The sequence below is a fragment of the Solanum verrucosum genome, unplaced genomic scaffold, assembly GCF_900185275.1.
Source record: "Solanum verrucosum unplaced genomic scaffold, falcon-dt-bn FXZP01000012.1, whole genome shotgun sequence".
Lineage (NCBI taxonomy): Eukaryota > Viridiplantae > Streptophyta > Magnoliopsida > Solanales > Solanaceae > Solanum > Solanum verrucosum.
Genome location: NW_026020063.1, coordinates 4,566,225 through 4,578,999, shown reverse-complemented (window position 1 = coordinate 4,578,999; position 12,775 = coordinate 4,566,225). Strand labels below are relative to the sequence as shown.

General features: G+C 34.4%; 1 protein-coding gene and 1 pseudogene across 1 annotated transcript; both read right to left on the bottom strand.

The window, feature by feature from the left end:
• Nucleotides 1-1,499: 1,499 nt before the first annotated feature.
• On the bottom strand, nucleotides 1,500-3,997 carry LOC125823550 (pre-mRNA-splicing factor ATP-dependent RNA helicase DEAH1-like). The gene has a single exon (XM_049502912.1). It carries the CDS (start codon nucleotides 3,966-3,968, stop codon nucleotides 1,500-1,502), a length of 2,469 nt encoding a protein of 822 aa, XP_049358869.1. The 5' UTR covers nucleotides 3,969-3,997.
• Nucleotides 3,998-6,704: 2,707 nt separating this feature from the next.
• On the bottom strand, nucleotides 6,705-11,902 carry LOC125823521 (uncharacterized; annotated as a pseudogene).
• Nucleotides 11,903-12,775: the final 873 nt, after the last annotated feature.

Below are 12,775 nucleotides of genomic sequence, written 5' to 3'. Positions count from 1 at the left end.
ATCCGTGGAATGGTCTCGTGGATAAGAACCTAAAGATGGTAGAATCGTCGGAGTTCCATGGAGGGATTCCACAAGCCATGGATCATTCCACCTCTTCCTATTTTATTTTTTTTGCAACACCGGCATGAACCATGAATGGCGAGAACATGTTGATACTCTATCATCCCCTTGGAAGTTGTAATTACTGAGCATATAAAGAGAAAACATAAAGTTAGAATGTGCTCAGAAAATAGGAGACATACAAGCTGGGGGAATGAAGTAGACAACAACAACAACTACGCCTCAGTCCAAACATAAAAAAATAGTTTGTTCTCACCACTAAAAGGATAAGCTTCAGCAAGCAACACGAGATACATTATCAGCCGAGTGCTGTTCCTGCAATTTAGTAGCAGTCTGCACTACAAGTTTTGACAAGAAAAGTAGTTTGCACTTCAATATCTTTAGTAGTTAGCATCAACAAATATATACTAGTCCGATTTATCTTCTTGCAGCTACTGAATATTCAACATAAAATCTTTCTTTTTCATGATTAACAGGAACCCCTGAAGATTTTAGGGATACTCCACAGCTACTACCACCATTTTGGACATCCTTTATTTTATTCTTGACTTTCAAAACAAGAAGTTATTGCCATGCTTAAGCTCCTCAAAGAAAGGGTGTCGTTAAGGATCTTCTGGACAGAAATGAATCCCCAACTTATTTGACTGTAAAGTCCGAGCCTAAAATTACACAGAGCATCAATAAAAGATCAGATTCCCTACAATCAATTGACATCAAAGTTCTTACATGTTTATACATCCAACTAGTCACCCATTTTTATAATAAGTAGTCAGCAATTAGTATTAATTCACACTTGTCGTCACTACGTTAAACGTACTGACATGATTTAAGTAATATTATTCGCTTTTATATGTTTACCTAAACAACTCACAATATAGGATATGACAAGGCTGGATCAAGATCTATAGCTTATGAGGAAAGGAGAAAGTTATCATCCATCATTCATGATTCAGATTTAGTTACAACTGTACTTGAATAAGTGTCCTCTTCTTGAATTAAATAGCAACATTTTTGAGTTCTTCCACTAAATAGTCTACCAACTCCTATCTATTAAAACAAAAAAATTCAGAAGTAAATAAAACAAATGATTGTAGAATGCCAATCATCTTCAAAGCAGTTAAATAAGATTTTCTTGAATGTTATGCAATGGTTCAATGACGTACACGAATCTGCAGTAAACTTACCATTTCAGATATAAACCAGTACCACCCGCAGCTTTTGGAACATGGTCCACACCAAAGATATATCTGGTACTTCGCCTTGCATCCGCAAATAGAATGTCCAACAGGATATTGAAATGACATACACAAAGGAAAGAAGAAAAATGTTCAGCATTAGAAGACTGAAAACTTTAAGCACACAGTAATAACATACAATAATCCACTCAATATGAACACCTTAACAGAATTAGCAAGAGATCGATGCAATCTAATAGAGAACTATTTAGAAGATGCAAGGCCAATTCCACGAGGCATTTTTTTCGAGCTTGAGTCTTCAACGTCTTTCAACTGATAATAGTGAGGAGCTACTTCTACAAGCCATTCTGGTTTCAATTCAGTTACCTGCCGCATGTATTCCTTAGTTGTCAGGACCAGCTCATGGTAGACAACCCATCTAGGAAGTACCTGTGATAAACCCGAGCTTGGATGAATGTAACCTGTCTGGGGATGTTTAACAGTTCGATAAGCTCCATTCTTCTGTAGCCTTGCTGAGTGGGGAAAAAATCCTGATATTATAGACTTCTTAATAGCTTCCAAGTCATTAACATTTGAAGTCAAATCAATTCCAACCATTTCAAGCCGACCTTCTAACTGATCTCGGATATCTCTAGCCTTTTTCATGCTTCTGACCTGGATATAATTCTCATAGCACCACTGAGTTGAAAATTTTGTTTCCTTCCAGGAATTGTAAACCTTAAGCAAAGCAATATGATCTCCCACATTGCCAACATGAAAGTTCATCCACGCATTGTCAGCTTGGACTTGTCTGTCCTTTGGACGATAGAAGATTGAATTCCCGACAGAAAGCATTGCAGCAATACTTGTTATCTCAGCTGAGCACTTGTACTTATCAGAGGCAACTATCATCTTGGACAGCATTGGATCCAGAGGAAACTCGGACATTCTTTCACCTACTTTGGTTAACTTACCACCCTTATCAAGGGAACCAAGTGCAAATAACAGTTCCAGGGCTTTAAGTAGAGCTTCAGCTGGTGGAGGATCCATGAAGTCAAAGTTCAGCAAGTCGGTAATCCCTACGCTTTTGAGTAAGAGCACAACATTTGCAAGGTTAGTCCTTTGTATTTCTGGAATTGTGCTATCTTCCAAATCATTCATGTAGCTATGTTCAGTGTATAACCGGAAGCACTTTCCAGGACTTGTTCGTCCTGATCGACCAGCACGTTGGTTGGCAGATGCCTTTGAGATAGGAGCCACCATCAATGACTCAGTTCCTGTTCGAGGGTTGTAACAATTGATCTTACAAAACCCTGTATCAATAACATACTTGATCCCATCAATCGTCAACGATGTCTCAGCTATATTTGTAGCCAGGACAACTTTACGAGCCCCTTCAGGAGTAGGCTCAAATATCTTGGCTTGTAGTTCAGTTGGTAAGTTTGCATATATTGGGCAGGTTATCAACTCAGCTATTTTCGTTCCCAAAGCTCTTATTCGGCGATTAATAATATTCTCAGCTGTTTCAATCTCCTCCTGCCCCGTCAAAAAGATTAATATATCACCATCACCCTGTGGTTGAGTTGCATGAATCTGAAGTGCAGTAACTACTGCTGCATTCAAGTAATCAGAGATTGGTGCTTTTAAATGATGTTTCTCAACCGGAAATCGCCTTCCAGGTATATTAAAAATCGGAGCATGGTCAAAATAATCACTGAACTTCTCTGCATCAAGGGTGGCGCTAGATATAAGAAACTTGAGATGTGGTCGAGCACGAGCTACATCTTTTATCAACCCAAACAGGATATCCGTTGACAATGTTCTTTCATGAGCCTCGTCAATCATTATAACACTATAGCTTGCTAAATCAGGCTCGGTAAGGAATTCTCTCAGCAACATTCCGTCAGTCATATACTTGAGAATAGTTTTCTCAGAAGTACAATCCTCGAAACGAATAGAATAACCAACCTCGTGACCAAGTTTAACCCCCATTTCATGTGAAACACGCGCAGCAACTCTCATTGCCGCAACTCTTCGAGGCTGAGTACAACCAATCATCTTCCCACTGCTTCTAGTAAAACCTGCTTCATGTAGATATTGAGGTATTTGAGTTGTCTTCCCGGAACCCGTTTCTCCAACTATAATAAGAACTTGATGATCATGAACAGCTTGGAGCAAAGCATCCTTGTACGGATAAATTGGTAAATCCTTCCTATCCTCGTTAAGTTTCGAATTTCTGGTACATTGCAGCTTCTCATTATCAACATCTGAATCTGAATCAATTATAGTTGATTTGATGAATTCAATTTGATCTTCAAACACAAATTGATAATCCTTCTGTTTTCTGTCTTTAGATCCAAAATTAAGTTTCGCATTGTTGATTTGATTTTCCTCCCAAGCTTGTTGTGGATGAATCTCACGTTCCTCACCGGCGTCGTGGCACTGCTGCTCCTTACTAACCAATTCAACAATTTTTTGCTTGTATGAATTTTCACGTTTTTCTGGTTCGCTCAATTTTTCGATTTTCTCAAACAAAAATTGCTCATCTTCTATATCATCTCTGAGTTGCTTTAATTTCTTCTTCTCCCTATTCTTCAAATACTCCTGCCTTGAAACTTTCCTCAAATTTTCAACTTGTTCAGTACGCTTTCCCTTCAACTTAACATCTTCGTCTTCGTCTTCACCGGCCATCTTCCTCTTTCTGCTCTCAAGCGTTGGGCTCGATTTCTCCATTGTTGCAACTTTGTGATCAGAAAACGGCAAAACAATTTGATTATATTTTACTTGAATGGCAAGGCATGCAATTCCGATGTGACTTTTTGTCCCCCTAATTTTAATGTGAGTGGGAATAAGAAAAAGTTCTCTAAAATATGCGTTAGACACATTTTGACTTGATTTTTTCGTTTTTCTTGTTGAACACATTAACTTGGAGGCCAAGTTTATTTTCCGCTTCAAGTATCATTAAAATTCTGTGCAGTATAAATGTTTTTTGTTTCTTTATATTTAATTGGTCATATTTTGAAAATATTTTTTTTCTATAAAAGTAAATTTCTTAAATGAGAAAAGTGAATGTAAGTAACAAAAATAATCTACTAATGACGTTACACATTAGTTATAGGCATAATACATAAATATGACCCTTAACTTGGCGTCAGCTGGCAACTATGACCTTTAACTTTGGTGTGTACAAGTAAACACTTAAACTTGTATAAAATTGAACAAATAGACACATTCGTCCTACATGACACGCTACATGAAAATTTTGTGTCTATTTGACTAGACATGTCTCCTTTACCCGGGAGGGGGGGCGGGGGGCTTCCCGCAAAGAAGTCTTGCTCTGGCTTGCCGCAGATAATCTATTATTTTCTCCTTCAAATATGGATTGATGGGATAACCCCTTCCGATCCAAAATTAAAGAGGTAATAGTTGTAACCTGTTTGGTTTACAAGCAGCCGCCTTTAGTCTTTCCCATCGTGGTGACTGAGTAGATATCAGACAAAGACCAAACTTGATAAGTTTTTAAATACTTAAAAGACTAAAACTGATAAATGTATAGTTAAGGGATTAACATTGATAAATGTATAATTAAGCGATAAAATCTGATAACTTTTTGAATTGTTAAAGGACTAAATTACCCGACAAAAGTATAGTTAAGGGACCATTTTAGACCTACTCATATAGTTAAGAGATTATTTATGGCATTTTCTTTAGATCCTTTCATGGAGAATTGTTGAAAGTGGAAGAACAAGTTTATTTTCTCAACAAAAAAAGGTTATGATGGTCGACAGGGGCTGACCCATCGTTGGCCAAGGGGTGTCAGATTTCATTGAGTTACTTGTTATTTCATTGACTTGGAGTTTAATATGGAACTAAGTGAGAGATTAGAATCCTTCATAGGCTGATTAATAGTTTGATTAACCATTAAGTAGCGTAAACCCATCGGCAACTCACTTAATTAAAGATAAAAAGTGAGTGCACTAACAATTTAAAATAGAAAAAAAATACCCCCATTGAGCATCTCATATCTATAGTACAATTAATTAAGTGAAACAATTTGATTTTCTTATTTTGTAATGTAAAGTATATTGGATTGTGTTCTCATACATCTTATCTTTTAATTAAACAAATGATAAAGTTAAGTACACTACACCTTTGTTCCCCATTTAGAAAAAGTAAATCATTTGGACAAAAACCACTGAAAGTGTTTAAATAGAGAAACACTATTTTTAGTTGTTAAAAGGGTTGGAAAGAGGGACCCCCTCTCGCCATTGTCATCTCTCGGCTCGGCTTCGGAAATTGATCGAGAGATTATTCTTTGGACAAAGTTTGTTTTGATTATTTATTTAATTGATTAAATTAAATGACTGGAACGTTTTTGATTATTTAAGTAATTAGCCAAACAGACCTGACCGAAACATTTTTAATTATTTAAATAATTAGCCAAAACAACCCGACCCAACTCTGATCCGCGCGCCCCGTGTTTAAAACGTCTTTCCCGTTTGAAAAACATGAAAGTTGTGGATATTAAGAGACAAGAGTAGCAATTGAATTGGTAAATTAGATAGTATAAGTCATGGGACTCGTAAGTTATGAAGGTAATATTTAAAAAAATAAAAAATAAAATAATAAATAAATGTAGATGAGAAAAAGATAAGTGCAAATAATATTTAGGTGAAATATCCACTAAAGGTGGAATTTCAAAGGACCAAAATAGATAAAGAGAACAACTTATGTATTAGTGTTAAGTGTGCTAGTCCAATTTCAAACTCTGCATGATTATTGCCCATCAAACCTACTAGTTAATCAGTTAAATTTTAGCTAAAGATAATTGAAAATCGTTCTTGTTCATTAAAAAGGTGAAAGAAGAAACAAGTAAGATGATTGTTTAAATCATGACACATATAGAAGAGATTCAAGAGAAGACAACTCAGTTAAGAAACACACCCAAAAAAATATTCTTTTAGGCCTCAGTTGCATTTATAACAAGCATGACAATATTCTCTCGATAGGCACCAAAACTATCAAGATTCCTGATTTTGGGCTCTCCATGACTGTGGAACAAGGCACGAACCATTGCAGGGACTTATCATGGAACAGAAAGGTATATGGCACCTGAATCCATGAGGAAAACATAAGTTGTAAAATATCCGAAAGCATGATTTTGCCTCTCCATTTGAGAACCCCCTCCAGGTGTCATGAGAGGTAATTATTTTTTTCTACCAACTATTATGAAGATACATACTCAAATGTCAACAAATCATATATATTCTTACACTGTAAAGTGATTTCATTCAAAATAGAAAGAAGGTTCTCATTCATAAAAATAAATATCAACATTAATTCATTGTAAAAGCAGAAAGGGGAACTCATTTATCAAGATTTGTAATGATTCCATATGGTTAACTATGATAATGAACAACTCGAATATTGCATTGGCCACAAATTCCCTTGTTGCTATTTTTTGCCATCTTATACTAATCTGGTAGCTCTCGAGACAACATTGTTCAGCGCTCCTTCATTTTCTCTGGCTATCATGGCTATCTCATTTCAACCTCATTCTGACATCTCCCCCCAATCATGTCTATCTCCATATCAATCACTTTGTTGCTTCCCCCTTCAGCACATTTGTCTGTATCCTGTCTCATGCGGTAAAATAATCCCCATAGAAAGTGCTCGTTGTTCCATCCTACAAAAACATCATAAAGGTGAGATGCATTGAAAGGGAATAAGAAAATGAGAAAATAACATAAAGATTATAAATGTACTTTGAGAATCACTGCACAAGGTTGTGGATGCAAGAATAAACAACTCAACATCATTGATAAGAGTTCTCATCACCAAATCCTTGTTGTGCATGAACTCCACCAAATCAATATATCTCCCAGACCTACATATAACAAAAAATGCAAATCAATTTCTAGTAAAAACAATTATGGGCAAAGGGCGCACTTTTACTTTGCAACCCTTATCCCTTTTCAGATAGATATATAGGGTAGAATCTGACCTATTTCTCTCACTTTTGAAGAAATACAGTCCTATGTCTTCTTTACCCGGACACTGATTATCGAATAAACTTGGCCAGATATCCCCAAGCGGAACTAGTTCAAGTTTAAGAGTATCGGGCAATAGTCCTGAGAGCTCATACACTTTACGTCTAACTCTGCAAGGAGGATGAGCTTGGATACAACAATTGAATATCCCAGGTGCAAGTTCTAGAGCACCTAAGATGTCAACACTTCCCCTAAGATGCAAAAATATAAAATAAGAAAGACTAATTATTATAGGGAAGCGAAGTTGAGTAGTGAAAATTCTCCAAGTAAAAAAAGGATCTTCAATATATATGTTGTCTATAAAATAATTAAAGGGAAACTTCTCTGCTTTTTGATGCATAACGAAAGCATATTCGAGTTTCAAGGACACAAAAAGATTCATGTAGCAATTTCTCAGACACAAAAACATAAAGAGAAAGTTTCACATAAAGCTAAACGTTGTTTTTCACTATAAATTTCATGAAGTTACAGTACTGAAAAAAATAAATAGAAAACAAACAATGTATGGTTCACATATAACCTACTCAACTACAATTTCTTGTTTCCCATATCTGAAAACATGAAATGGTCCATATTCCATAATACAATGACATAGAGTGGCAACAACTTCAAATCCTCAAGGAATTTATACATAATAGGAATGCAAGTTTACTACCATCTCACTAAACATTATCCATTCAGAGTATCATTATGTCACGACTCGCAACTATGTATGAGCAAAACTCTTTTCCATAGTAAGGCATATATTCTATGGTTCCCTATTCATTTTTAGTGATACTAATGGCTTCCCTAGGTACCCATTAATTTTATGGGCAACCTAGCAAAAAAAAAAAGCTAGCATGCAAAAACAGAGATGAGCTCAATTTAAACATTTTTGGAGCTCAGTGTACCCTGTGATAACATATGTTTGTAATTAATGTGCATTTATGAAGGGTACTTACTTCCAAGAAGGAACTAGAGCAGAATCGCAAGGGTGTGTCGTAGGTGAATTCATCATTTGACTCTCGTTCACAACATTGGGAGTCCTATGCTCAAGAATGGTAGAGGCACCCGGACCTAAAAAAATAGGCTACATCAAATTGAATAGAACTATAGAAGTAAATTATTTTTTCTATGAAAGCTTTACAAATATTGACAATGTAACAAAGATCATTTCGAAAGATAATATCAACATCATTGAAAAAATAATAATTAGAGTATATGATAGAAAATAATTTTTTTGAAGAATAGAGGTATAAGAAGAGGACAAATCAAACCAAGTAAATGAATACAAAAGATGATGGTGAACACTTAACCTTTAGGCTTGCTAAATTTTCGGGATTTGGTTGAGACAACTCTTGAGGGGACAATATTTGTTGGCGGTGATCCATATTTCTTGATACGTGATGACAAACCAAGTGCTTCTTCAACAAGTAGATATCTCGTTTTCCCGGTCCGTACTTCTTTTTCCCAATTAATATGTTGCCTCCGAGGAAACTTATTATGTTTCTTTGGTTGTACAACACTCTGACAAATCTTTGTAGAGGCATGTAACTTGGATTCCTTAAAACGCTCATTTTCTAGTCCACGTTGTGAAAATATTGCCCCCTTTCGAATATCACATTCTTCACAACACCAATCCACTGGTGCATCTTCCCAATAGCCCATAACACAATATCTGAAAGGAAGAAAAAAATAATTATTTTTTAGAACAAGAAGATGACTATGTATGCATAAAAGATACACACAATATTTAAAAGAATTAAATGCCACAACATGCTAATGAAAGAATAGATTATACTAATATTTGCATTGGAACTAGTTCTACCTATATGCCTGTAGCAGGAACTAACAACCTACATATAAATTCTACTACTAATCAGATGCTTATAGCAAGAGCTAGCAACCTACAACCTATGGCTACTTAAGCCTTTATAAATAAATTACCTTTTGAAACCTAAGCAAAAAAATCAGTGTATCCTTTAGGTGGATCCCAATATCCAATACTATTAGTATCGACAATTGTAAAAAAATGCCAGAAAGATTAGAAAACTCGAAGAAGTACTTACTCTCCCTAAGAGGTAATATCACAATTTAGTCTTTTAATTCTATTCCACTTTTCATTCCTATTTAAAATTCCAAAAAAGGGGACAAAGTACGTTGGTAATCTAACTAGAAATTTTCTTCGAGAGAAGTAGGCCCTTGTGTGAAAAGATCAGTTTTCCCTTAGAAACGGCAAGTCAACCAAAATAGAAGGGGTTTAGGATTGGGACAATGTTTAAAGTTTACAAAGAACATATATATGCACAAGGTGGTGAAGCAAGTACGAATCAGAGAGTCATGACTTTTAGCTCACCTGACTGCCCTTTCATGTTAAAAAGAGAGAGAACTTACTGGTGCACGTCAACATTCTTACACTGATAGCAGGTAATAATTGCTTCTTGAATACCTAAATCACCGCAAATTTCACAAATTTGTTTCTGCAAGTTCATAAGAAAAGATAAGAAATTCAGAACCAACATTACCATATGAATAGAATGAAGAATGAGAAAACAAAATGTCATCAGTTACACAAAGGTAAATCATAATAAGCAAAATCATGTTTTCATCCCCTTTTTATTAGCTCACATGCTTATATATGTAATAAATCCACTTTTGCAATAGACACATATCCAGTACATTCCAAGTATTATCCTCGACATATTCTTTTGGAAAGAAAATGGGGGGTTTTTAGAGCAACAAACACAACCTGTTGGAGTTAAAGCATAAATCTTGATGCACAAAATAAATCTCTCCAGACTATTTGTCTATCTAAGGCAATATGATCATATAATCTTTATAAAAAGAAAAAGAAAAAAAAACACAACCATAATGCAATATGAATTGATGTTAAACTATTTTCGACCTAAATTTCTAACAAATTAGTACGCTGACTTTGGAGTAAAGCAAACATCCTTAGTACTGAAAGAGCAACACAAGATCCTAATACATGGGACAATTGAACTACACACAAAATAATTAGGAAAAAACACCTAACAAACAACAATGTATTGATAAAATCAAAGTTATTAATAGTTATGGAATGGTGATATGTATGTCTCTTAATGATATAAAAGATATTATTATAGATAAAACTTGTATAGAATTCAAACTTCTGATAAAAGGAAACCATACTAGACAAACTTACATTAGAGTCTAGAACTTTAGAAGTCAATATTGCTTATTCGAAGTATGTGCAATAAGTTGGTGCTATTACAATTTATATTATTCATATTTGGGTCACCTCATCACAAAAGTACTATTTCACATGTACTTACTTCTCTTTTGTCAAGTATTGCATCTCTTTTGTGATGCATGTATGAACTCTCAGGGCGGCACTAATCCTTGCAAGGCACGCTGCGCATTTCATTGGCTTGTGGTAAACCCTATTTATTATTGAGGCACGTTTACTTATGAAGTAACATTTCTATATTTTGAGTATAGTTAGGGACTTGTATCATATGTGATTTTGAAGTTCCATAAATATCATACTCAAGTCATGTTTTATTTTGTAAAATTCTTATTGTAGCCCTGCTTTTATGACTTTATTTTTTTTTATTTCAACTTTTCAGTGAATGAATTACTCAATACTTTATTAGATGCTTTGCCTTTCTCTTATATGTACCTATCATGTTCATAAGTGGTATTAGAGAACTAGGATTTGTTGATGATCATATATATAATTGAGAGTTTATACATACATTTAAGAAGTTATCGCTTTGTTCCAATTTCTGTTAAATTCCATGTGTCAAATAAGTAAGTGATGAGCAAGAAATGGAAGACTTGAGTACTGATGATACCGCCCATTGGGTAAGATTATGAAGTGTTTGTTAGTAAGGAACGATACTCAAGAATGAAATTGAAAGTGTAATGAGGGACCAAGGAGGAGGTATATAAAGGCTCAGTCCGCTAATGATATTGTTCGCTTTTGGGCCTATGCGCCCATGAATTTATAATGTGTCATTGTGGTGCCACTATATATATATATATATATCTTGTGAAACTTTCTATCGATACTTACTTCTACTTTTGATGTTCCATATTATCCTTCATTTTAAGTGTTTGACACTCTTTTATTTTTATTTTATAATCATAGTGTGATCTCAACCAACTTAAACAAGCTAAGTATTGAGTTTTATCCATCCTTTAAGAAGCTATTCAATAGAGTATTAATTTAAATTAGTTTATGCACCTCTTTAAGCATTTTAATTAGCTAATACACTATCAATTTGAACAATAAGTATATTTTGCAATAAATTCAATTTGATGAAACGACAATTATCAATTTTTTTACAGTACACATTTTTGCCAGATATCCTTTAATTTCAACTCAAAACTGGAAAAAGACATTTTAAAAATGCTACACAAAAGATAAGTTTTAGCAACACTGATTCAAGTCATACACCCCCCCTCCCCAAAAAAAAATAAAATAAATTCTTTTAGACATTTTTAGGGAAAGAAAAAAAATGCTATAAAAATAAAAACGCCTGCAGAATCGCATAAACATTAGCTATGAAAAAATACAAACATTAGTTGTTTTACCATGTTGGGCTGATGAGTGTTGTTTGGTTCCTTTTGCATCGGAGAATGAGTGGTCATTTGAGTTCCACGGCGGTACACCAGCAAACAAAGAAAAAAGGTCCCAAACGGTCCTACTCAGCAAACAATTTGTACGTTTTGCTATTATTTTCTACTCCCGTTTACTTGTTACATATGAATTTGAAATATTCAGACATAATTATTTTACAAGACTATCTCAATTAATTAATGTTTAATGGAGTATCAGATTTTGAATAATAATTTGGTCAATGAAGAATTAATGCTGAAATTAAGACATAGAAAAATGTAATTATTTTTCTTTATTTGTTAAAATTGAAAAAATAAAATAAAAATTTGTTTTTGAAATCTTAAACAAATATAAACAAAGTGAAAACATAATACACTTGGGGCAACACCGCAGTGGGTCCCAACAAAATAAAAGATGACTCATATTTTGACATTTTAGCTCTAAATATGAGGAGTTTATGTATTCTATATGTTAGTATAAAATTGTTGATTTATATGATTAAGAAGTCAAAGCCAAAACTTCAGTATGAGGAAAAAGTTAGGGTGTGTTTGGAATTAAGGAAAATATACTCCACAAAAAATATTTTATTAAAAATCCATCCGCGTAAATGGTCATATCAATGATTTCATGAAATGGTCTTCATGTATCATCATAGTTGTCCGACTCAATAATCGTTTTTGTATCAAATTGGACCCATACAATCCTCATTATTCATATTTGGCGAAATGGTCTAGTGAACCCTTATACTTGTATCAGTTTGTATTCTAAACCCTTCTACTTAAACCTTTGTCATCTGGACCCTTAAACTCAATTAAAATGAGACTTTTAAGCCCCTCCAACCATGTGTGTAGCTCACTCTCCTTTATATAATTGACATGTCATATCCACGTCAGATATATTAATGC

Bases quoted from the DNA above. Each gene is read 5' to 3' on its own strand.
- LOC125823550 (XM_049502912.1), bottom strand. From the start codon at position 3,968: ATGGAGAAATCGAGCCCAACGCTTGAGAGCAGAAAGAGGAAGATGGCC.